The 26,422-nt window shown below is 42.3% G+C and overlaps 2 protein-coding genes across 10 annotated transcripts in view; one reads left to right on the top strand and one right to left on the bottom strand.

Annotated features, from left to right (window-relative positions):
• ap2a1 (adaptor related protein complex 2 subunit alpha 1) overlaps nucleotides 1-14,984 on the bottom strand; it is a 28,006-nt gene extending 13,022 nt beyond the window's left edge. For 5 of the 6 annotated variants that reach the window (XM_042085166.1, XM_042085167.1, XM_042085168.1 and 2 more), the window contains exons 1-11: nucleotides 14,117-14,983; nucleotides 11,362-11,573; nucleotides 8,694-8,887; nucleotides 7,483-7,612; nucleotides 5,158-5,259; nucleotides 4,757-5,016; nucleotides 2,664-2,832; nucleotides 1,775-1,912; nucleotides 1,167-1,349; nucleotides 677-774; nucleotides 101-332 (exon numbers count right to left, since the gene is read on the bottom strand). In XM_042085166.1, the coding sequence (XP_041941100.1) occupies nucleotides 101-332; nucleotides 677-774; nucleotides 1,167-1,349; nucleotides 1,775-1,912; nucleotides 2,664-2,832; nucleotides 4,757-5,016; nucleotides 5,158-5,259; nucleotides 7,483-7,612; nucleotides 8,694-8,887; nucleotides 11,362-11,573; nucleotides 14,117-14,183 (1,785 nt within the window). In that variant the 5' untranslated portion in view covers nucleotides 14,184-14,983. Of the gene's footprint in view, nucleotides 1-100; nucleotides 333-676; nucleotides 775-1,166; nucleotides 1,350-1,774; nucleotides 1,913-2,663; nucleotides 2,833-4,756; nucleotides 5,017-5,157; nucleotides 5,260-7,482; nucleotides 7,613-8,693; nucleotides 8,888-11,361; nucleotides 11,574-14,116 lie in introns of all 6 variants that reach the window. The other variant, XM_042085165.1, reaches the window with a different exon arrangement.
• Nucleotides 14,985-19,220: 4,236 nt separating this feature from the next.
• prmt1 (protein arginine methyltransferase 1) lies at nucleotides 19,221-26,057 on the top strand. Of its 4 annotated transcripts, none has more exons than XM_042085175.1 (10): nucleotides 19,221-19,360; nucleotides 20,598-20,693; nucleotides 20,812-20,967; nucleotides 21,085-21,148; nucleotides 21,313-21,455; nucleotides 23,099-23,186; nucleotides 23,466-23,581; nucleotides 24,472-24,622; nucleotides 24,832-24,953; nucleotides 25,101-26,057. In XM_042085175.1, exons 1-10 carry the CDS (start codon nucleotides 19,334-19,336, stop codon nucleotides 25,182-25,184), a joined length of 1,047 nt encoding a protein of 348 aa, XP_041941109.1. In that variant the 5' UTR covers nucleotides 19,221-19,333; the 3' UTR covers nucleotides 25,185-26,057. The 4 variants fall into 4 exon arrangements, with proteins under 4 accessions (XP_041941109.1, XP_041941107.1, XP_041941108.1 ...); XM_042085173.1 differs by having other exon boundaries at nucleotides 23,451-23,581; XM_042085174.1 differs by having other exon boundaries at nucleotides 19,222-19,360; nucleotides 20,607-20,693; nucleotides 23,451-23,581.
• The last annotated feature ends 365 nt before the right edge of the window (nucleotides 26,058-26,422 follow it).

The raw sequence follows: 26,422 nt of genomic DNA, 5'->3' as shown, positions 1-26,422 counted from the left end.
TCATCACACCTAACCCATGCCCGTGTATTTGCTTACGTGTTTGGGTATGCGTGTGTGTGTGTGTGTGTGTGTGTGTGTGTGTGTGTGTGTGTATTCTCACCAGGACGTCAGTGCTGGCGATGGAGGAGAGCTTGAGGTACTCGACTGCGCGCTGCTGCAGTTCCACGTCGCTGTTGCGGATCTGGCTGTCGCAGCGCAGCACCTCCTGGATGGTGCTTTTGGTCTCGGGGAACAGGTTGATGAACTTGATGTAAGCCGAGAGCAGCAGTGCCCGCGTGGGGACCGAGCACAGGTGGAACTTGGAGTGCAGCAGGTTGAACTGCACCAGGGGGCTGCAGGACAGGGGTGAAGTTGGGGGAAACATTAGAGTTCATCTGGGAACTGGCATGTATACAGTGCCATGTCACAGGAGGCTATTAATCTAGCCATCACTTAGGTGTCAGTAACAATGACAGAGGTGTTTTAAAAACGAAACAATACTGAAAATTAGAAGACAGCATTTGACACGTCCTTAGATGGGTTAAATAGATGGGATAAACATTTTTAAATAGATGGGATAAACATGTTTATATCTGGTGCCAACATTTCAAACTGACCAGTGTTTTACAAAAGAGAGTTCAGAATGTCTGTGTTACATGACTGTAAATGCAGCTTTAGCTTGAAGATATTTTCTGACCTGGACCGCGGGTCACCAGCGATGAGGTTACCGAACTCTCCTAGGATGTAACCTCCGACCTTCACCATGTTCTCGTGGCAGGCTGGGGCCTGGAGGGCCTGAGGAGCACCAAATATTGGTCACGGGAGGTCACAGGGCATGTGGCCAAAGAGAGGGCAACACTTCCACAGTCATGACAGTTCTGTTTCATAACAGAATTTCCAACACTAGACAAGCCTAGACTCACAAATGTCCCGAGTGCCATTCAACTCTGCACGAAAATAGTGATAAAGTATGATGGACCACTGAGTCAATACTGGCCAACACAATTAAAAAGATCTGTACAACTGGATGGAGAACAGTGAAATAGTGAACTTTAACTAACTGGTGCAAAGAATTTTCCTATGTTTAAGCACTGTTCTAGACAGACTTGGATCTTGGTAATTAAGTGTAATATGATTGCTGTGACCTGGTATCTGGACAAAAGCACACATCAGAATGGTTTCAGTACCTCAAACACAGTCTTGGCAGCATAGCCCTGCACGTCATCTCGGTTGATGACGATCTGAATGACACGGTACCAGACCTCCTCACTGACGTAATCTCCCGCGATGCGGATCAGGTTGAGGATGGTGTCCACATACCAGGAGTAGTCCACAGCATACTTCTCAGCCAGAATGGCCACCTTCAGCACCTGCCAGCACAACGAAACAGCCCATGATCAATGCACTGCACATCATATGCATTTCACAAATATATAAAACCTAAACATAGATCACCATGTATAATCAATAACATCTACTTTAGTCATTTAGTCTGATTAAACTGATTATAATAACATTTTTAGTATTCTACCTTTATAAATTATGTTTTATAAGTTGTGTTCGATAAACCCCCTCCTAAAATACATAACTGTCCACACATAACCATAATTATCTTATGTATACTTCAATGTGGGAAACCATTATCAAGCCAGTGCAAACATATTGCAATCACTGATAAGAGGGTGGTTGGGAACCCATTTAAACAGGGGGGGGGTCAAGAAAACAATTTCAGGAAAACCTGTACTTTGTTCCATCATACCATCTATGACAGACAGACAGAGACAGGCAGGCGTACCATTTCCTCTCGGATTGAATAGTCGGCAGTCTCCAGGTAACTCAGCATCTCGGCAACAATCTGTTTGGCGTTGCTACGGTCACACATGGCGTAGAGGAGGTCAGCAGCCCTCTGGCGCACACTCACATCTCTCTCAGTCTGAGGACACACACAGAAAATTCATGAACAGGCAGGTCTCCCAACAATTACTACAGCGATGTAAGCCTTACTAACCAGTAGTGAAACATTGTTTGAAAAACAATATGACTAATATAATTTGACTGATACACGTTTCACTGAAAGGCATTGGTAGTAGCTGAAGGGATAAGTCATCATTGTACAGGAAGTACAACACATACATCAAGTACATCATGCATATGTCTGAGATTTATCTATTGTATTATTTTGCAGTTTGTGGAACAAGTCTGTGTGTTTGTTTGTATCTGTGTGTAAAACTGAACCTGTGCATACCACAGTGGAAACACTTGGAAACATTTTTATTTACAGGCCTCAACATTCAGTTAGAAATTATGTTCTCATATATGTAAGTTTATGTTTGTATGAGTAAATACACTGTTACGCAAACAACACATGGCCTCCCACACTATGCGTACCACTGTCATTATTGACTTGTGAGTGTATGGAGGCACAATGAGGATGCCAATCAATTGCTAATTACACACTAACACCAACCAAGCGGATTAATTACTTTCATTTTGGACCCAACACTGAACCCTCACTCAAAAGAAAACATAATGATTCTGACAGATGGCATTCATATTGGTAAGCTACTGTATATCATGCACCTCCTGTGTTAATGACATAGTAGGTAGGCATTCATTTGTACAAACTCTAACAACAATCATCCCTGATGTGCATTCCTCGCGAGGGTACGGCCAAGTGTGTGTACCTTGAGTGCGTTGATGACTGTCTCGATGTGTGTTTTGACGGCCTCGTGGGAGAACTCGGAGCTGGCCAGCGTGCACATGCTCTCCAGGGCCAGGTAGCGCAGGTTGGTCTCTCTGTGCTGCAGGAACTGGCCCAGCTGGTTACAGGCGCGCACCAGCAGATTGGGCTCACTGGGAGGGGACAAGGGAGAGGATTACAAATAAACGGAGAGAATGTCACAGCCAGGTATTAGAGGAACAAAAGAGACTTTAGAGATATTGCAAAGTAAGACAGACAAACAGATGGCAAAGATAGGGCCAATAACCCTTAAAGGAGTACCGTCACACCGGTGTGACGGGAATGTTGAGAAATGAACGTTCTAAAGAATATCTGGGTTCATTGAATTCAACATAGAATTTTAGAACCTTCAATTGTTGCGGAACTTAGAACGTTCAAAAACCTACACCTTTAAGGGTTAAGAAGGTAGAGGGAGCTGACAGAGGCAGAGTATCTGGAGACGTTATGAATGGTTGAGGATAGGGGCTGGGACGACACGTCAACGTTATCAATAACGTACATTCGTCGACATGAATAATTTGCGTTGGCGAGTTGAAATTTGTGTTTCAAATTTAACCTCAGTCAGTTTTGACCTACAAACTAGAGAGAAAACACATGCCTCTCTGCATGTACTGTCCACTGAGTGACTTACAACATGTTTCCTAGACAACAGGTGTCTTCGCTGTGAAAAACAGAATCTAAACCACACACATTTGGATTAATTTAATTTTAAAATAATTAATTAAATTAGTCGAATTAGTGCTGGGCGGTATGACCAAAAATGTATATCACGGTATTTTTCAAAATTCTTACAGTTTCACGGTATATGACGGTATTTTTTTTTTCCCATGCATAATCAGATGTTCACAGCATTTTCTACAGGTCGAGAGAGGAATTGCTGCAGTACATTGACTAAGGATGGTCTATTTTACTGTCATAATGTAGAATAACTCCACACTAGTGGTAATGCAGTTTTGCATGGCCCCAGAAAATGATGCTGTTTACAAAGAGCCATTCTTCTAATGAAGAATCTAATCAGAATGCAAAGACAATTGCAGTCAAAATACAGAACTTTTACTGTGCAAATTCCACAAACATCTTGTATAAAACCAATACAAAAAGTAGTGCAACTTGCAATAATTATACTTTTTTTGAAAATTATACAATTTAAAATAAAACCTCTCTGCTAATATGCTTACTCTGTCAAATAGGCCTATCAGAAACATGCCTTATTGTTATTGTGTGGTTTGCGTGACGTTAGTGGTAGGCTAACGTTAACTTCATGTGGATGTGGATGTCTTGTTAGCCTGCCATGAGCTTCGGTTCGGTTCGCTAGGCAAAACATTAACAAAAAAGTTTTGGTGCACTGATGACAGTCAGGATCATTTCTAACTAGCCAGCAAGAATTGCTCAGTTCATGTCTATAACATGCTTTACTTGCTACCTGGATAATTTCAGCTGAGGTGAGATGAATGATAAGATTAAGATCATTAAACTTCACTGTGTTCGGTTGCTAACTAACGACGTCACCTACTAGCCAGCTAGTTACAGCTGTTGAACAATCTCAATATAATTTTTGTGACGGTAAATCCCTTTCAATGCAGTATCCCTTAACGTTTTTCCTTAACTAAAGAAACAATTTAAGATATTCTGTGCAACACCCTTAAATAAACCCCTTACCTAAGGAGAAATTAAGCCTTAAGGGTCATACTTCAGGGGAAAAACGTAAGGTGTTTTGTGTTTACCCTCACTATTTCCTGCCTCGCAGTCGCACCATGCGTGCGTGTGAAAAAAGTCCCGTCTGAAACACTGTCGCGCGGCGCAGCGTTCCAAACGTTGTGTAATCAAATACACCGGTATGGCGGTAAATTTAAAATTCATATTATAACGAAAATATACACCGGTTTACGGTGTGAACCGGTATACCGCCCAGCACTAAGTCGAATAATCCAAAAAATAATTAACAATTGGGACAATCGGTCAAAATTGGGACAGCCCTAGCTGAATAGGCTGGAGACCGGACTAGTATGGTGGTGGTGGAGCGGGATGCTCAGTTACCTGTCATAGTGGATAATGAGAGCAATGGCCTCAAAGAGAATGGCGTTTTTGGCGTTGGAATGCTGGACCTTCTTGGACTTGGGCGGCTCCTGGGCTTTGTTCAGAATGGTCTCTAGGCACTCCACCAGCCGGCCTTTGACGGCGCCATCCTCTGGCGGGGGGTAGCACTGCAGCAGCCGCAGCAGCTTGCAGGAGAGCCAGGGTGCCGGCACAAAGTAATAGGTGTAGTCCTGCAGGTCAGTGGAAGCTGATGACACAATCTGGATATGGATGAGAGGGAGAGGAGGAAACTCATCAATTTGAGAAAAATTAAGCACACAGACACATCATGACCAAACAAGTGACACGTTTCCACACATACATAAGCACTGAGATCAAGTAGGCACACTCCCCACACTCACCCTGCTGAGACGTGATACAGCCAGGGATACACAGGTCTTAAACTCATCTGGATTCTTCTGACTGAGGCAGGTGATGAGGGAGATGGCTGCAGTTACCACACCCTACAGGTAGCGAGAGAGAGAGAGAGAGATAGTCACAAATATACTGAAAAAAAAACACAGAAATAACTCTGAGATATATTCAATATCTATAGACTGGTAAAATGATTATATGAAATCCAACATGAGATCAACATAATATAATAATATGATATCTACAATTGACATGATGACATAACAATAGGTGACCCTTATTCAGAAATTCCCCATGTAAAGTAAAGCAAAAAGGCTAATGATATCCAAAGATGAAAAAAGTGCCCTCTGTTGTTTTGGGAGAGAGAAGGTTTTATGAGAGAAAAAATAGGATGCAAAATCATGTGTGAGGAAGTGGCCAAAGGTCACCATTTTATGCTGCTGTGAACAGGAAAGAGGACTGCAATTTGGTGCAATCAACTCTTGGACAGTCATTTCCATCTACCAAGATCAGCTGTGGCAGGGCTAGCTCTATACATCAACCACCCTTCTTTGGTCTATCAGTGGCAAATTTCAGTGGCATACATTAAGTATATTGCAACAGGTGGTCTACTCTAGACAACGTATACTGCCATAGACATAACAAGACAGGAGCTGGGCCTCATATGAATAACCTCTCTATATGAATAAACTCTCTCTGCTTGTGTGTGTCTCTCTCTGCTTGTGTGTCTCTCTCTCTCTCTGCTTGTGTGTGTCTCTCTCTCTCTCAATTCAATTCAATTGAGCTTTATTGGCATGACAAAAATACAATTTGTATTGCCAAAGCATACATGTACATAGTGTGTAAAGACATAAAACAAAACATCATGCATCATACATTACTGCAACGGCAGTGTGTGTGTGTGTGTGTTTGAGTTTTTGTGTGCTTCACTGATGAAGTGACTCCCTTTGTTTATGGCAAGCATCTATATATCTTGCTGCGACTCTTGTGCTCTTTTGTTCCTCGCCTAATAGTATTCTTAGACTTAGATCCTTAAAGTTTTGAAGGTCTGGATGCATTTCTCTGAATTTAGGAAAGAATTGATCTTATATGTCTTTCCATTGGCAGCATTCAGCCAAGAAGTGAAGCTCTGTTTCTATGGCACCTTGGTTGCAATTGGTGCACAGCCTATCTTCTCTGGGCAGCCAGGTTTGCCTGTGTCTGCCCTTCTCAATAGCCAGACTGTGATTGCTTAGTCTGTACCTGGTCAAGGTTTTTCTCTGTCTGGTATCAGTGACTGTGGATAGGTAGTCTGCCACAGTGTACTCTCTGTTTAGGGCCAAATAACATTGAAGTTTATTATTTTTTTTTTGTTTCAGTCCAATATGATAAGTCATTTTGTTTTTCTGCATTTATAATTTGGTTAGGCCGAATTGTTTGAGAAAGGGTGGCAAGGTCCTGAGGCTGACTATTAGTTGTGTTAGTTGTACTATTAGTATGTGTGAGTCTCAGGACTAGCTGGATGAGGGGACTTGTTTTTACACTCATCTCTTGGCTTTTTAGGGCTTTATAACAATAGGAGTTGGGGTCGCTTGTTTTGAGATGTTCGAAGAATTTGATAGCTCTTTTTTCAATTTTAATTAGTAAAGGGTATTGGCCTAACTCAGCCCTGCATGCATTGTTAGGTGTGTTCCTCTGTGCCTTAAGGAAGCTTTTACAGAACTCTGCATGCAGGGTTTCGATTGGGTGTTTGTCCCATTTTTCAAATCCATTGTACATAAGAGGACCCCACACTTCACTGCCGTATAATGAAATTGGTTCGATAACTGTTTGAAATATTTTGAGCCAGATCCGAATGGGTATGTCAAATTGAATAGTTTTTTTGATGGCATAGAAAGCCCTTCTTGCTTTCTCTTTCAAATCATTCACGGCCATGTTGAAATTACCAGTTGAACTGATTTTTAGCCCAAGGTAGGTGTAACTTTTTACTTGTTCGATTGCATATGTACCAAGGGTTAATTTCTTTCTCTGATGTCTGGATTTTTCTGGAAGGATAGTCTCTGTTTGTGTCTCTCTCTCTGTGTGTGTGTGTATCTCTGTGAGTGTGTGTGTATCGCTCTCTGTGTGTCTCTCTCTCTCTCTCTCTCTCTCTCTCTGTGTGTGTGTGTGTCTCTCTCTCTCTCTGTGTGTGTGTCTCTCTCTCTGTGTGTGTGTGTCTCTCTCTGTGTGTGTGTGTGTGTGTGTCTCTCTCTGTGTGTGTGTGTGTGTGTGTGTGTCTCTCTCTGTGTGTGTGTGTGTGTGTCTCTCTCTCTGTGTGTTTGTGTGTCTCTCACCATGTGTTGGTCATTGAGCAGATGTACAACTCTGGATGTCCATTCACCCATGAGCACCAGGTCCGGGCACGTCTTGTAGAGGCGCAGCAGACACAGGGCTGCCGACTGCTTCACACTGTCCATGGTGTCCCTGCCAAACACACACAAAACACACAAACACACACACACACACACACACCTTATTAGGACTGTAGTTCAGACTATCCACAACACAGACACACACATCTTATTAGGACTGTAGTTCACACTACCCACAGTGTATCACTAGAAAAATATCAGCGTAGCCACACCCAACATCACAAACTGGTTGTTACCAATGCATTGTATAGACAAATCCTATTATTCTCTCCAGTTTTAACAGTGGCATTGACAGACACACTGGCGTTGGTCATTCCTGTAAACATAGTGCTATCTGGACACACAGCCCATGTAATCACTGCTCGGTGCTACCCAAAGCTTTCACACACTGATTCCAGTCCTCCAACCAGGAATTCTGAGTGTGCAATTTTAGTCCACAAACTCACTTTTGTTACTCTCCCAAGTGCTGAGCTGTGTGACTATCACTTCCTTCCCCATCTCCACTGCAAGCTAAATGTTCTTCGGTCACATGACCAGCCCAATTCATTTTTGTTAACACTAGAGTAGATCCAACTTAGATATTCTGCTTATAGACACTAAAAATTGTGCTTTTGTTTTTATAATTTTCTAAAAGGTTAATAAAGATTTGCTGTTGACATTAACTTGACGATTAACTTGATTTCTGCTTGTGCAGCAATAACACTGCATTTCTGGGCTAGAGAGGACACCACAGCAACACAAATACTTGTGATTGCTTATAAGAACTGAGCAACAATAAACATTATTAACTGAGTGCACACACACACGTATTACTGGTGTGCTGCAGGCCTACGAAGCAAATTAATGATTTTTTTCAAGATGGGGACAGGAGGAAGGAAAGCACACCCAGTGGGATGCAATTTCAGGCTTCAGGTGATGCCATCAGCACAACATTACATCCAAACAGAAAATCATGTAACTTTTATAGAACGTATCAAAAGAAAAATATGATACCCTAATTACACTGTACAGTCACAGTCATGCATTTGTAATTATGTCCAAATTGCAATTATATTTCAGAATATTTACATCGGTCACTATAAAATCACATAAAATCAGTCAGTAATGTCTGACCACTGCAAGTCGAATCTCACCCTGCCACTAAGATGCGTGGGATCTCTCCGGCGAAGGCCTCGGCCATCTCACGGCTGCCCACATTGGCGATGCAGTGCAGGGCCAGACACATGAAGGTGGGGTTCCTGCTGGACAGGTCATTCTTAATGGCGTTGTTGATCAGCCGGATCAGCTCACTGTTGCTGTTCACCAAAACAGAGATGAACAGATAACCCTGAGAGAAAGAGAGAGTGAGAGAGAGAGAGAGAGAGAGAAAGGCAGAGACAGAGAAAAAAGGGGTTGAGGAACATGTGAAGTCAGATCAAAACAGGACACACATTTGCCATGCATCTGAATGAAACCGAGTTGAGGAGACTAAAGTAGCGCATTAGCCTTGAACATTGCTTTGTAGCCCAGTGTGCATGTGTGTGCATGTGTGTAAGGAAGAGTAAGAGCCCAGGGAGTGGGTGCAACAGCAGCAGCTCTGCAGTCGGCAGAACTCCATTAAGAGCGTGGAGTTCAATAAGGACAGGGAGCTCTGTGCTCAGGGTTACAGCTCTGCCAGTGTGTGTGTGTCTGTCTGTGTCTGGCTATTTCAGACTGGCCTCCCTTGCATATTCCCCTGCACTGTCTGCCCACTTACCTTCCTCAAAACCTTTCCTCTTTCTTGCTGCAACCTTCTTCAGACTCCAGTGGCTCTGATTCAAAAACTCTCTCTCGTTCTCTCGCTGTCCCTCCCTGTGTCATCTGCCTCCTTTATACTGAATAGTGCCTCCATCTCTGCAGGCCTTTTTGAGACTAATCACACTGGCCAAATGCTGTTCTTCCAAAACGTGCACACACAAACACTTCAAGAAAACGTGACCCAAAAATGCAGCAAATTAAAAATATAGCCTTTAGAAATATAAATACAACTCATCATCAAATCATGAAACTGTACAATGTAAAACAGTGTAGGGAAGTTCTTTGTCATTTTAAAGGACATAAGATGCAAATTTGCCACTGTTAGCATCTTTTAGATCTTAAGAGGATTTCCATCCCTGAAGACCACTTATACTGCACAGTACACACACACACCCAGGGGCCAAATCTAATTCCCTGACTGGAAATTCTAGTGGGACACCGGTAGTCCTGTCCAGAATAAACGTGTGCAGTGTTTGAGCACACTGCTCCACAGCACCCCAGTGAGACATGGGATACAAGCCCCGCGGCCTTCATCTCCGATCTCAAGCCTCCATTGTGTTGCACGCAACGGGGTCAAGGCTTTTCGCAGACTATAGTCTCTCCACTCTGTGGCCTCTTGGCAAAATCACGCTTTAACATCTGCAGCGCGGGGTGGTTTATTTGGACATGCGGACAATGCTATTATTGTGTTATGGGTAGGGTCTCTGCATTTGGGCTGATTTTTAGAGGAAGCCGAGCTGAAACAATGAGTCAGGCTAAAGCGGGAGGAGTGCGTCTTGCTAGATGACAGCCCGGTCTCGACCCCCGCCTCCTTCACTCACTCTCTGTGCTCAGCGCTGATGCGGAGGCCCAAGGCTAGAATATCACTCCCAGATGGATATGACATCACCTTCTCAGGGCTGAGATTTCATTTTGAAGCGGCGTGCGCATCGGAGTCAACCGCCAGCGTCCTGCCTATAATTCACTTAGTTAGTGGGCAAGACGCCGAAGCTCATATTTTAGATGCCTAGGATATTCAAATCTTGGCACCCCCCCGAAACTCATGAGTCATCCTCAATGATACCACACCTGCCATCTCCACTAGTGAACCACCTCTACTGCAATGCCGAACACTGTTCACACATTTCAATGCGTGTTACGGATTAGGGGCCGTATTAGTAGTTGAGACCATTGTTTCAATATATTGATAGTCAACATTTCAACTTCTTTAAAAAATTAAATGCATGATAAAATGGCAATCATTCCATCAATTAATTCTGGCAGTTCTAGGGGCTGTGACATAATTCCTGCTCCATTATCTCAAAGACATAAATCCACAGCACAAGCTCAAACACTCCTGACAGTCCTGCACTAAAGTAAGTTGGTTCAGGCTTTGATATTACTGTGGCCTTTCATATTCACCTGCCATAGCTGAACAAACTCTGTAGCAAAACTGAACCTAATGTCGGAAACGGAACCTAACGTCACATACTGAAATCACCTGACCAAGTGAGTGCATTCTGTTAATGGGTGTTTTCAGGCAATAAAACTTTACAGCATAGAGGTTACTATATGAGGCATGTGCCTAGGGCTGCCCTCTCCCTATCAATCCAGACTCTGGCTGGCTACCCTGAAACGCCAGACTCATGAGTTCATTGATCTTTTGTACCTAAACATGACATGTTGACACTAGGAGCAAGAGAGAGCGAGACAACTGTCACATGGGTGGAGGTAAATAGGATGGAGGTTCATAGGCTTGTGGCAGCAGTCACAAAAGGTTTCTGAAAATCTGGCTCAGGAAGCAGGTAGAGCCATTCCCTGCCTTCCATGACATATGTGACAGCCAGAGACAGACACACAGCTCAATAGAGTTCAAGCACCTGATTTACCCTCTGCTCCCCCATTACAGACTACAGAGTGACCACTGACTGGCATTGATACAAGCCCAACATGAAAAACACACAATAGGGCAAAAAGCAACAAACAAACAACTCTGACATGATGAACACATACAAAACACACACAAAATCATAAATCTTCACTTACAATCTGTTTTTCAGTGTACTTGTTGGAGCTGAGCAGGTTGACCGCCTCCATGTGTCCAAAATCAATGTCATGGCCCAGCAGAAAGATGAAGAGCAGCTTGCAGACATACTTCTTCTTGCTGTAGCCATCCAAAGCTTTGTCACCCTTGAACTTGGAGCGGATGTTGGCCAGCTCCTTGTTGATACGCTTGATCTCAGCTTCTTTGCTCTTACCTGAAGGGGGGGTAGTGGTAAGACAATGGTAAGACAGAGTGTAATTAGAATACCAAGAATTTGTTATACATCATCAATTCCATTGACCACAGTTGGTGCAGCCAATGTAGGCCATTTCAAGTTCTGCATTGGTCTAGGCCTACTCTGTCTTGGTGATTGTACTTGGGACTGAACCCCGAACCTGGCCACTGCCAGCGTGAAGCAGTGCCAGTAGCTCTGCTGGAGCTGAGACAACACTAGCAACACAAACCAGATGGGCCACAACAGGGTGTTCGCATGGCAACAAAGTACATGCTGTTTGATGGCAAACCTTTTTAAAAACCATCGGTCTACAGTGACAGAGCACTGAAAAGCAAGTCGCTTTGGTGTAGCCACCTGCTTACAGCAATGTAAAACAAAAACTCTTAACAGACAAAATTCAGATTTATTTTCTTGTTTTTCTCCTTCACAGTCATGTAAGCGCAGCCCATACTTAAAGCAACAATGGCAGCCAGCTATGCTCATCATCTGTCAGATTCAACCAACCATTAGCCACTACTCTGTTAGGAAATGAGTATCAGAGCCTGGCAATAAGACAAGATACAGACACACGTCATTATTTGAATCTGACAAGACGACAGCATGTCCTCCCCAGGAAAAAACTACACATGCATGATTTCATGCATCCGACACCCCGAAAAACGCATATTGCTTCAGGATGTCAGTGTTCTCACTTGTGTATGTTGTCAGATTGGACACTTTAAGTAAATATCACAGCATTAAGAAAACAGTCACACACCCACACTGTAGAGCAACACTCGTCAGAGTTCATACTGAAAGCAGACCGGATGCACTGGGTCCCGTTCAAACCTCGATCCTTATGGGTCTTTGTGAAACCCACAGGGCCATATAAAAGTGCTCTGAGACAGTGAATTTTGTATGGGGTTTAGGAGTGAACCGAAATCTACAACACAGAAGAACTTGGAACAAAGGGATTTAGGAGAATGATGACTAGGCATTTTTATTTTTTGATACCAGGCACTATGCTAGTACTTTCTATAGACCGGGTGCAAGTGTTTATTTAATATTATAGCCCAATGACCCAGACATTCCCAGTGGAGGATTTTATAATTTGATACATAAATGACAAATACTGGGAGCTCATCAACTGCCAGTCAAGCAAGAACCACTATCCCTGCAGTCAATCTAGGTGTGGTGATGATTTGTAGTCAGAAACGTGACGGAGGCTGTCAGCTAGCACAGGGTGTTTGGGCAGATCAGAATGTGTGTTTAATGATACGCATATAGGCGTATGTATCGCATTCGTATAGTAGGCTATGCATCCTATTCCAGAGGTAAACAATTCCTATGCACCTGTTTATGTTGCATTGCAAATACAATCCGTTCTGTGGAACAAAACATGTTCTACTTCTGGTAAGCAAGTTTAACATGTTTCCATCACTTATTACTATTTCATCACCTGACATTCTCATTTCTTCTCTGTACTTCCCTCCTCCTCCTAATGGATTCACCCTGTTATCTACTTTCACAAACTTTACTGACATCCTATAGAACCATCCTTGACCTTGAGCATACCAGAGCTTCAAAGCTTAACCTCACAGACACTTCAGAGGGACTTATCTTTGTGATGCTGCCCATGCCACTCAATGGGCCTGGCTCACATCTCACGTTTTTTGTGTCCAATGATGTCTTCAGAATAAATGTCCCTTGCAATATTCACAGGAAAAGTAAGTGCTGGCATTCTATGTAATGAAATGCCACTGTGCCTGTATCTCAACATGGTTACATTAAAACCAAGGAAGTATTACCCGTTCTTCATGAGTAAATATCAACTAATGTACTTGGAAACGCAATGCCAATTCATGTGCAATGCTCTCATTACAACCTCATTTGAACGCGCACTAGCACTTGTTCACAAAGCAATGGTCAAAGAAACTCATCAGAGGGCAATGACTTTAGCCACTATGCATTATCACCAAATAATGCGGACACACAGCAAGGCAACATCTTAACATGACCCTCCAGCTCAGAGCAGACCAGGTCAAACGCCTGATAAATGGATTATCGCGAAAACAGTTGAATGCACTCCTTTTGGCGAGGAGAGATATCAACACCTAGGCTAACTGCCTGTTGGCGTGAACAGTGGTAACATCTGACGGATTAATTGTTGCTAATTTGTAAAAATAGAAACAGTGTTCCGTAGCGGCCTAACGTGCTACGGTGCAAGACCGATTCTTGCTAACGTTCCACAATCGCCATCCGTGTGACGCTAGCGGCAACGTTAACGTTAGTTGCACTAGCGGCCCTCTGTCAGCATCAAGAGATGCAACGGGAATTCAGAGCTTCTTTCACGACCGCGTAAATGACCTCCCCACCAACTATACAAATTCCCCAGCATTTTCATATAATTGTTCACTCAGACAACTCCAAGAAAATGTAGATACCGTTGTAATTTAACAATGAAAAGAAAATATGTCGCGGCAAACATTAACTGTTAAGTGAGAAGGCCAACATAGGGTTCAATACCAGAACAGGGTACTTACAATTCCTGATGTCCGAAATGAACACCGCTAATCCTCGCATTCCATCTCCCTTCGACACAGCCGGCATTTTCGGTTCCCTCCGATTTCAAGCGCAGACAAAATGTAAATTGTAGTGATGGTCTCGTGTGTTTTTTAGCTCGTTGACTTCAAGCTTATGTTAGCTTTAAACCTAACCTATATGAATTCTCGTTTTGGACGTGCAACGTTAGCCAACACTCTAGCTAGCTAACTAACTCGTAAAAGGTTAACACTAGCAAGCTAGATTAGCTAGCTCAAGGGAACGTATTCTGTGGATGCAGCACAGCCTGCTGAGGTGGCTAGCTAACTATCGGTTTAGTGTATCATTAGCTGCGACGGTAGCTAGCTGCCGTTTCCGTTGGCTAATTCATTCAAACCCAACGTTAGCAACCTATTTGCGTTTCACCGACTAAACGTCAACAAACCCGCATCTGAGTATATCACAGTCTGATATAAGACGGAGCGAAATGTCACAGTAGATAGATTATTCCTCTATTACACGCAATTTCACAAGGTAGAAAAAAAATGTCAAAATAACAACCTATCAGTCTAGATCACTGAACATGAGTCACGCAAGGCAAGCTAGCTAAACAGCTAGCTAGCTAGCTAGCTAGCAATGTCAAATGTTGGAGTACATCACCCACAGGACCGTGATCGTACAATCAAGTAATGCTCTTTAACGACAACAGCTAGACAGTAAAAAGAAAGGTTCACGGATTGAATGTATTCTGTGCGTGGTCTTCAAGAACCTAGGGTGTCAGATCTTAGGGTCCGTATTCCCGGACGTAGCTCGTGACTGCACAAGCAACGGGCACTGGACGCGTTTGCTGTGGCAAACTCTTGCGCTTCTCCTGATTACGACCCGCCTCTCACCCCGCCGTCTACCACTCCATTTGTGAACAGGGACGTTCTGCTTGCTGTGAAGTAAGACATTGGCTCATCTCAAGGTCTGTCACTTCCATTTGGGATTTTAATTGGCCTGAGTGTTATACTCATAGATAACAAATGCAATTGATTTTATTTTATTCTAGGTCTATTCTAGGCCTATTTTATTCATTTTGATAGGCCTATACTGTAAACCATGACATGACATTTAGCCTATACTATCTGAACTGGGCATTTCTGGGAAAGCTCAACTGGTTTAAATCCTACCTTAAAGGGCTTTCTTTCAGTGTGTCTTGGGGACAGGTATCAAAGTCTCATGACCTCACCACAGGTATGCCTCAGGGATCAGTATTTAGGGCTCCTACTTTTCTCTATTTACACCACTTCCTTGAGTGAGACCATTCGCTGCTATGCGGACAGCTTTCCCTGTCTTTCCCACCTGGATTACCGTTTCTCATCTGATTTCTGCATGCATTAAGGATATTTCAGTCTGGGTGAAAGATTGCCACCTTACAGAACAGTATTTGGGCCACATAAATATTTTTGAAAATTCCGAGAAAAAATCTCAGAATTTTTGAGATTAAAGGAACCATATGTAAGATTGTGGTCAAAACTGGTACTACAATCACTTTCAAATTACTGTAGAGCGGTGTATCCACTCTGACTGGCAGAGCTGGCAACCCGGATGCCGAAACACTAATGACTTTGTGATTAGTAGGTGGAGGATGGTGCATCAGGCCAAAACACAACATGACAACATCAACATCAGTTGAGGGCTGCAACTTCACTTTTTAAATGACAATATCCTGGCCGGACTACTGTTGTCAGTGATATAAGTATTTTAAATGAACATGATTTCTTAATGTCTAGTGACATATCAGGGCCATTTTATGATTAATTGAAGTACATTCTTACATACGGTTCCTTTAAAGTCACAAATTTGCGAGAAACAAAGTCAGAAATAATTTCTGAGATTAAAGTCAGAAATTCTGGAGAGGGTCAGCTGCCTCAGATTCTAAGGGATCAACATCAATGAGGATCTGAGCAGGATCACAGGTGATCGGGCAGCGAGACAACGGCTCCTCTTCCTCTGACGACTAATGAGATTTTGTACTGACAGTACTCACAACCGCATGGTAACTGCATCGCTCACAACCACAAATCTCTGCAGAGGGTGGTTAGATCAGCATCACAAGGACCTGACCAGCCATGCAGGACCTCCACAACCAGTGCTGCATGAGGAAGACAGGGCAGACCTGTCATCCCAGCTAGTCTTTTCTGCCATCTGGCAGGCAAGAGCATTCGGACCTTTCTGTGCTGTTTTACCATTAGCCACCTTTATATCTTCTTTATGTCTTATACTTTTTTGCAATGGTAAAGAAGTTAAGACATTTGGTAATGATGCATTGTTATCAAGTATAAGACATTTGGTAAGGATGCATTGTTATCAAGAATGGAAATAAACTTTCAGACATCAATAAATATAATCTCTGGAATCTTTCAGACATCAATTTTATTTATATAGCGCACCTTTCATGCAAATTTGCAATAGAGAGTGCTGAACCTGGATATATGACTAACCATAGCTCCTGTCTACAAATGCACTGAATGTTTCAAATAATGTCTTAGTGATCGCATCCAAACCCAGCTGCATATTTTTACTTTGCACAATTTACATTAACATTAAGAAGTTTTTTTTCCTAGGTCATAATAATACGACATAATTTTCACTTATAGCGACTATAGACATTTTTACATTTTACATTTCCCTACCCAAATAGAATAATGAACGCAAAAGTACACAGACCTTTTTTGCAACAATGGTTCCAAAATTGTAACCTTGTGTAAAATGTAAATAGAAACAGAATGGGATAATCTTATATAAATTGAAAAAGAACACATGTTGAAACTGACAAATTGTACTGTTTCATGAAAAATACACCTATTTTGAATTTGATGGCAACATGTTTTGGGACAAGAGCAGTAAAAGGCTTGTGTGTCATGCTAAAGAAAATGTATGGAGGAACATTTCAGAACTGACTAGTTAACCATGCAAAAAAGAAACCGACATGATCCAGACATGATCCTTCGAAATTGGACGGACTCTGCACCCTCTGGGCTAATAATCTGGGACCATCCAACTTGTGCACCATTCAAAAGCCAGCATCTAGCAGGTGCATTAGACCTGTGGCATGCCTGCAGTCCAAAAATGTCACATTTGGTGCATCAACGGAAAACCGATTAAGAAGGCCCAAGACTACATCTGTTGTCTTTGCTATATTCTCAAGTATATATTACATGTTTTGCAAATCATCGCATTATGTTTTTATTTAACATTTCACTCAATGTCACAACTTTTTTGGAAACAGGGTTGTATATTTTGTAGGTTGCTCCAACATCCTCAAATTGATAAGAAGGAGGAGTACAGGAACCTCATGGAGGACTTGTGCAATGGTGCAAACTCACCTACAACTCAATATTAAGACCAAGGAGATGGTAGTGGATTTCCGTAGGTCTAAGCCTGCTCTGCTGCCAGTCTCTGTTGAGGGGGTCAATGTGGAGGTGGTAAACACTTACAAGTATCTGGGGATACATCTGGACAATAAACTGGACTGGTCAGCCAACACTGAAGCACTACAAATAAGGGCAGAGCAGGCTACTGAGGAGGCTGCGGTCTTTCAATGTCTGCAGCAAGCTCCTCTGGATGTTTTACCAGTCTGTTGTTGCCAGCGTCCTCTTCTATGGTATGCTGAAGAGGAAGCACTAAGAAGAGGGATGCTGGGCGTCTGGACATGCTGGAAAGCTGCCTCTGTTGTGGAAGCTGAATTGGAGTGCATCACTATAATATCAGACAAAAGGACCCTGAACAAATTGATCAACATTTTGGACAATGATTGTCATCCACTCCACAGCATTATCACAAAGCAGAAGAGCATGACAGCTGGAGACTACGCTCACTGCCATGCACAACTGACAGACTGAGGAAGTCATTTGTTCCCAGGGCCAGATACAACTCTTCAATGCTTCACTAAAGGGAAGAGGAGAGATAGACTTCTCTGCATATCTGTCTGCTGCACCCTCTCCGCCACTACCTCCTATGTTTGTGTGACTGTCCACTGGCCCTCTGTTTACACTGTCTGTTTAGCCCATATACACAACCCCTCCATCCATCCCCCATGTCTGGTCTGTGACCTAGCTTAATACTTGACCAATGGCTTACCCTACTTCAAACATATCCTTGAACTGCTATAGTTCTTGTCTATTTGTCCCCTATTTTGTCCATTAATTAATGTAATCACCTTACCACTGCATACTGAATCACAGGGTCAGTCCCTGCCCTGCACTCTGCACCTCATGCTTATACATCCCTTAGCACATTCATGTGGATCTTTGATTTAGTATCTTTTACTGTCCATATTATTCATGCAAATTTGTTATTTTATGTTTATGTTGTAAGTGTTTGTTGTGTGAATTTTAGCTACTGGGACCTTGAATTTCCCCTTGGGGATCAATAAAGTATATATCTATCTCTCTATCTATCTATCTATCTCAAAGACTTTTTCAGTACTGCAAGGTCAGTGGCTTTGCCAGACAAAAAATCACTGTGGTTTACATGAGATTGCAATAATTTGGTTTGCATGATGTATAAGGAATAATTGAGTGTGTGTGCTAGTGTGCAAAGGCATAAGTACATGCATCTGATAGAATGGAAGAGGGTCCTTATTTCTCTCTCACTCTCTCTGTGTATGCTGATACCGCCTAATTTATAGGTTATAGAGCAACACCCTGCTTGTTTTCAGAATAGGTTTTATGATGTATCTTTGATGAGAACAGGCCTGCCAAATATGAACTAAAGCTGATCCATCTGTAAGGAAGGCTTACATCACTGGAGCAAGTGAAAAGTAGCCTACTGTACTGCCGTTCTTCACAGAAAAGTATATAGGCTAGCCATTGTCTTTGGAGAAATTCAGAAATACACACACACACACACATTTTAAGAAAGCTTAGCTGTCTTCTAAAGACATTGAATCATACACTGTTACACCTTTCTATAGGCCTAACACATCGAAGTAGGCTACACCGCCCACCGACCGCTGCATCTTCGAATCAGTGGGCAAAGCGAAAACAGAGGGTAATGTATCCTCCAATGAAATTGATTTCTGATGGGAGATGCTGTACTAAAGGTGGAGTCATAGGCTATGTGACACCCAATCATGCAGTGCGGTTCATTTTAAAGGGCGGGAGTCAGCTCAATGTGAGTTTACATAGACAGTGCGTGTGCGTCTGGCTTCATCCTCCAAGTTCAGCATTGAAATGGCGGAGACTACAGACAGAATGGAGGTAAGAGACGTTTGCTAATATTAACGCAGTTTATTGCAGCCGTTACTGTTCACACGATCTGTCTGTTCTAAACGTGATCTTGAACGGTCTTATGATATTGTCACGCACGTATGTAAGAATGTATTTGTTATTCTCAAATGTAGTCTTCACATCTTCAATTAACTTGGCTAGCACTGCACCTGGTAGCCGCAGCTAACGTTAGCGAGCCAGCGAGATTAGGTTCGCACATTGAGCATCCATTTTAGCGAGTTGAGCCCATTCATTTACCATCACGTGTTGCCACGATAGCCTTTAGCTAGCAACATATAGGCCTGGGTTTTTATCTGATGGCGATTATTCATCGCAGATGTCGGTGCCTAAGTTTAGATGTTGTCCCTTCTTACTGGCAAGGAATACTTTCTTAGGTTAATGACGATTAACATTAATGACTTGCCTTTTGGGGTTACCAGCTAACGTTATCCCAAACTACACACTAGCTAGCAAATAACGTTAGCAGCTAACCTATCTCCTTGGAAATGTTAACCTTCCTGGCACAACCAATAGTGAAAATGTTTTTCATTTGTCCCCGTTCATATTTGTGACAGATTCATACGTCTAATTTGTCATGTTTTTAGACAATGAAGGCAAACGTTGTGTGTTTAAGATATTCCCGGCCTCGTGGATTTTGTATTAGCAAGCTAACTATGAAGTTAGCTATCTAGCTCATTTGTCTCATCCCATTAATGGTAACGTAACGTTACCTTGCTCCAGATGTCGACTGTAAAGTTGTGGCCTACGTATTCGCCTATTGCGGCAGGGCTGACATTTTTAGTCTATTGTTAGAGCCTGGAAATGTATAATATATGTCGAGGCCTGTCTCGTACATTTTTCTGCCATGTGGGAGGTGATGCCAGCCCTTTGTGCTTCAATGGCCACCTGGCTGAGCGTGTCTCTCTAGGATAGGCTTGCCAGGTTAACAAAGTTAAGAGCAAATCAAATGTGAGATTGTCTCACTACCAGTATAATATAGGTTTGAGTTAAATCGTTTAAGCAGTCCAAATAAAATGTTTCAGTCAGTCCACTAACTCTTTACTGTTAATGGACCGCGCGCCGATAGTGAGTCCCAACACACACATTGACTAATTAGTTGATATTGGCTAGTCGGGTTTATGTATTACAGGCTATGAAAATATAATTTTAGTATTTGTTACTTTTGCTCAAAACCCCTTATTGACTTGAGACGTCCACTTTTCCTGAGGTTTCACAGGGAGAGAGTTCAGCGAAGCCCTCTGCAGAAGACATGACTTCCAAGGACTACTACTTCGACTCATACGCCCACTTCGGTATCCACGAGGTAAGACCTATAGCTGGATGTAACTAATCAACTGTTTCTTTCCAATTTGAATACAAGTAAACCAGTTTAACCATGTCCACCCACCCCCTTTGTCCTTTCTTACATTCTGTACTTGTAGGAGATGCTGAAAGATGAGGTGCGAACTCTTACCTACAGGAACTCGATGTTCCACAATAAGCACTTGTTCAAGGATAAGGTGGTGTTGGACGTGGGCAGCGGAACAGGCATCCTCTGTATGTTTGCTGCTAAGGCAGGAGCCAAGATGGTTATTGGGGTGAGTTCATGTCCCAATCGGGAAATTAACTCGTGGGTCATCTCACTGCGGCTCTTCTCAGTTCTTTGGTGGTTCTGTGCAGTAGAAATGTAAAACTGATGCCTCCCCAACCCACAGATTGAATGCAGCAGCATATGTGACTATGCAGTGAAGATTGTGAAGGCAAATAAGCTTGACCATGGTAAGTAAATGTCTGCACAAATCTTTCTGTAACATACAAATCATACAGAGACTTTCACGTCAGTGAATCTACCAGTGACTCATTAGTCATTGGTATTTCCATAGGGACCGTTCTAGTCAGGTGTTGCACTGCACAGTGAAAACACGTGTGTTTTCTCTTTTCAGTTGTGACGATCATCAAAGGCAAAGTGGAGGAGGTGGAACTCCCAGTGGACAAAGTAGACATAATCATCTCTGAGTGGATGGGATACTGCCTTTTCTACGAGTCCATGCTGAACACTGTCATCTATGCCCGTGACAAGTGGCTGGTGAGTTGGTGTTTCGGTTTTGTGAATGAACTCAGATTAACAGATGAGAACTTGTGGACTCCATACAAAAGATGGGTGCCATTAGAGTGAATATACAATCACGTGGTTTTTGGAGTAGCCTGCATAGTTGTGTTTAGGCTGCAGGTACTGCTTTTTGGGGAAAGAAATGACTGCCTACTCCAGGTCTAGGTATTTTTGTGCAGCCCTGAAACTTGGGTGGGACAAATGATGGTTGATTCTCATTGTTTAGAAGTGGTACCAATGGATGATGAGGCTAGTAGACAACTACAGTGCTATTTTAAAACCAGCAATATTTGTTATTGGACCGTATACTGTGAATAAGACCACTGCTTACCAGGCTAAAATTTGGGTTATGGTCCTCTTGATGAACAAACACAGTTGAGATTGTGCTGTTATCTTGGTTTATCAAGCAAGTCATTGAATGATTGAAATCTGTCATTGAATATGTTTATAATGATATTCCACTGTCGAGTAAACCTTGGTTCCACTGTCGACTAAACCTAATCTCGATATAGCAAGAAATATTTCTGTGTTCTTATCTCTTGGCCTAATCATCTGAACCACTTAATACATGCCTGCAGTGGTAAGTGTGACATTGTTTGGAAGTGCACAATATTGTTTAGACACTGCAGTTATCTCGAAAGTTTGTGTTTAATAGTCTATTGTTGATACTGGAGAAGTGTGTGGAGTTTTGAGTGAAATTGACATCACTATAATCAGCCAATTAAAAATAATCTGATGTCAATTCTAGTGGTGCTAAGTTTCTGTACAGCTTTTGACAAAACGGGTTGGTTGTGTTTCTGGTCTTGGTTAAAACTGTTACTCCTACACAATTTCCACACAGGTGTTCTGATGTCGTCAAGCTTTTGAAAAGCTTCCATGCTGGCATGATCTCAGATTTATTTTTAAAAAACAATTTCACTCTTGCTACCTCCCTTAACTGCACATGTCTGTAATTTGGATGGTGTAACAAAGCAATACAGTGGAAAATTATACATTTATTGTAATTATAAATTACCTAGCCAAATACCGTAATTTCCCAACTAGTTTATACATTGCAGCTTATACATTGATTTTGCACATTTTCTTCAGCTATGAGGTTAATACACAAGGGAAGTTAATATGATATTAATATGGCTTTGTTACTGTTGTATTGCCCTTGCTGAGGCCATAGCCACCTAAGCCAACGTGTAGATCTGGTAGTTATTACCCTGCAGTGGGAAACCAAAAGATGGAAAGAGCAGGGTAGTGGGCTGTTGGCAACTTGAAGTTAAACTTGGAATTGTTAAACTTGGAGTTAAACAATAGAAAGCCGCCTTATATTTGTTTATGTGGAATTGCCCATGTATAGTTTGTTGGTTGTGTATTGAGCAGGTTCAACCTTTATGTAATTGAATTTTATGGTAGATTATTGTGATGAGTGAGTTTGGTGTTGAGTTTCATTATGACATCAGGTTTTCCAATACTGAGAATAGTTTGTGTGGCTGTCCTTTTGGCTTCAGCTGGTGTGTAACTCCGACCTGACAGATTACACTGCCTTCATTGAATGCCAGAGCTCTGAATAGCCTCCTAATCTGCCACTCTGCAATGCTTTAACCCCTTGTCTCTTTACTTTTCAACAGAAACCAGATGGACTGATCTTTCCTGACAGAGCCACCCTGTATGTCACAGCCATTGAAGACAGGCAGTACAAGGACTACAAAATCCACTGTAAGTGCCCATTGACATTATGTAATTTAGTTTATATATTTGTAATTATTATGTAATTAGCATACATATATGGATTCCCTGTGCCTTGATCATTGGATGAAGGCCCTTATGGTTGAGGACATTAAGCAGTTTTCGCCATCTATCGAATATGATAGATATTGATACCTTAATGTACAGACAAACTTTGTTTGCACTTTGTCAGTGAAACTGAAGGTGTTTGATTTGACTGCTAAATTCAACTAAATGAGAACCACTGTGACAAAGCCTCTAAATTCTCAGGGTGGGAGAATGTCTATGGCTTTGATATGTCCTGCATCAAAGAGGTGGCCATCAAGGAGCCTTTAGTGGACGTGGTGGACCCCAAACAGCTGGTCAGCAGTTCGTGTCTCATCAAGGTGAGTTCCTGTCTGCTTAAATACTGTACTTTGAGCCATCCCCTCGCACTCTATCCCCAACTTTCTCTAAGTCTTAAGGCCCGGACACACCAACCTGACTATCGGACGTCGTCGGCGTTCATTTTGGCCGATTTGACATGTCGAATCGGCCAGTGGCAGTCGGCCTCAATGACCAATCTGATTGGAGTGCTAGACCTTGACCAAACATTATCTCTGATTAGTATGACCATTATCCCTGCATTCAGCGATGTAAGTTATGAACCCATTTTGATAAACTATCCTAACATATTTTTGCTAGAACTAGTAGACTACCACACAGTTGCTGAACGTATGTTATTTCAGGTTAGTTTGCAACAACATACAAGTTTAACCAAAGGCCTTATTGCTACCTAGCTAGCAAACATTCACTTTTTGTTTACTGTGCTCAAGTTGGCTAGCTAGCTAGCTCTTAACAGGCAAAATAAAGGATTTATTCTGTGTCCAAAAGAGTTGTTCATTGGCATCAGACACAAGCAATGACAATAAAAAGTACACAATACATTTTTTTTTTTTTATTGCTTAATCAGAGAAGTCCGAAACAAGTCCTTTGATTAATCTAGACCAGGGGTGTCCAAACTTTGAATCTTTTAGCGCAACCTGCTTTATGGAAATGTATTACGTCGTGCGCACACACAAAATGTACGCTCGGCGTCGCTTTGGTGTGTTCCAAAGCACTTTTTTTTACCAACTCGAGGAGACTGGAGCCGACTGATCAGTCCGACTGCTTTTCTGTCGACAGTCGGCCATTGGTTTGGTGTGTCCCAGCCTTAAGTCTGATGCTGTGAGTTCACGTCTCCATACTTGTGTGATGTGTATTTGCGGTAACCTCTGACTCTCCTTGTTGTTTCCAGGAGGTGGACATCTACACGGTGAAGGCTGAAGACCTGAGCTTCACCTCACCCTTCTGCCTGCAGGTCAAGCGTAATGACTACATCCACGCCCTGGTCACCTATTTCAACATTGAGTTTACACGGTGCCACAAGCGCACCGGTTTCTCAACCAGTGAGTTCCATAGTTTACTCAAGCACCTTGGCTACTTGGTGTTTACTGGTGTTTTGTCTGCAAAAAACCCTGCTGTGAAATGTTTCTTCACTCTTGGTTACAAGTAACCTTTGGGAAGTTGTCCAAAACATTATGTTTGGTCTTCCACACAACTCGTGTACAAGTATCTGCCCGGTACCAATGAGTAATCATTTCTGTCTTGTGTTTAGGTCCAGAGTCTCCGTATACCCACTGGAAGCAAACTGTGTTTTATTTGGATGACTACTTGACCGTGAAGACTGGAGAAGAGATTTTTGGCACCATCAACATGAAACCAAATGTCAAGAACAACGTGAGTCTTGTCTGTTTTGACTTCTTTACTGAGTGGCCTTGTCCTATCAAGTCAATGTTTGGCTGTAAAAAGTTGACTGTTGGCTCACTTTGACTGCAGTGACATTCATGTTGATCTAATGCTTGTGTTTTACTTCTACCCTCACAGCGAGACCTGGACTTCACTGTAGACATTGACTTCAAAGGTCAACTCTGTGAGGTGTCCAAGACATCGGAGTACAGAATGCGTTAATTCCCCTTCCTACCCCTCTATGTGTGTCTGTCTGTTAGGGGTAATTTGAGGAATACGTTGGTGTGTGTGGGTGTGTGTAACTGACCTCATCCTCGGCCTGTGCTGTGATGCGTACTTGTAAGCAACATTTTTAACTTTCTGTCTTGCTTTGTGTAATTCGTTCAAACTATAGGCTTTTTATACATTTGTTTGTATAGACGATGGCGCCAGAGGGGACTTTGTTGTGCAATAGTCAGTCAGTCAACATGTTGATTTTACTGGTCCTAGCATCGGTCTTTTCACCACACACTCACACACACACCCCTCTCTTGCCTGTACATAATGTTCTAAGTTCAGTCACTTTGATTTCCATTGTGAATGTTTAGTCATGGTAACATTCAGCATCCTGTGCTGTATATTTTTCCCCTCCCTTTTTTATGGTTTGAAAGAGATGCCTCCTGTGACGCTCGTTAACCCCCCTGTTAGCTAATCAGCATGTCTGCGTTTGTTACAAGGGGGGGAAATACAAGTTAGCCATTGGTGTTTTTTTTATTTTTTATGCCTTTTTTTTGGTAGTTTTTTTTGTTGAAGTCCACATTGTTTGTGAATTGTGTAGTCCCTCATTAGTGGGGGTCATTGTTGAAGGAGCACTCCCACCTCTTGAGCGCTGTGGAGCACTTACAAACGACAAGTGTCTTCATTCTGACCAAAATGTGTAGGGGGGCCATAGAGAGCCCTCTGGTGGAATGGAGGGGTGGTCTGGTGTGTTTATGTAGGATGTTGTAGAGAGGGGGAGTGTGTAGAGGGGGAGTGTGACCAACAGGATGTTTTCTTTTTGTTTTTTGTTTTTGTTTCTTTCCTTGCTGCTTTTTTAATAAAAAGTATTAAACTGAATTGTGCTTTCTGTTTTCTTTTAATGAATGTAGGCTGCTGATGTGCGAAATGAAGTTTTGTAGGCAGTGTTAGACTGCCTGTGTTATGACTTAGTTTCTATAGAAATTATTCACCCCCTTGGATATTTTTCCCTTTTTTGCTTGCATGGGATTTTGGTCAATTTAATTTGTCCTTTACAATAATTTACAAAAACCTCTAATGTCAAAGTGTAAACAGATTTCTACAAAGTAATGTTAAATGTTTAAAGATATATAATGTAGTGAAGGTGATTGACCTAAATCAAAAGCAGTCCAGCAAATTGACGCTAGTAGTCTCAATCGGTGAACTGGAGATGGCCTGGGTGCAGTCAGTGGATAGTATAATAA

Source organism: Alosa sapidissima, chromosome 3 (genome assembly GCF_018492685.1).
Source record: "Alosa sapidissima isolate fAloSap1 chromosome 3, fAloSap1.pri, whole genome shotgun sequence".
Classification (NCBI taxonomy): Eukaryota; Metazoa; Chordata; class Actinopteri; order Clupeiformes; family Clupeidae; genus Alosa; species Alosa sapidissima.
Note: the sequence above shows the minus strand (reverse complement) of the source record. Positions and strands in the feature narration are given on the sequence as shown.

What these genes read in the sequence shown, in the direction of transcription:
- prmt1 (XM_042085173.1), top strand. Translation starts at nt 19,334, where the DNA reads ATGGCGGAGACTACAGACAGAATGGAG. An exon ending in GCAGTTCGTGTCTCATCAAG is followed by an intron (nt 23,582 to 24,471) that starts GTGAGTTCCTGT and finishes TGTTGTTTCCAG; the next exon opens with GAGGTGGACATCTACACGGT. An exon ending in AACCAAATGTCAAGAACAAC is followed by an intron (nt 24,954 to 25,100) that starts GTGAGTCTTGTC and finishes CTACCCTCACAG; the next exon opens with CGAGACCTGGACTTCACTGT.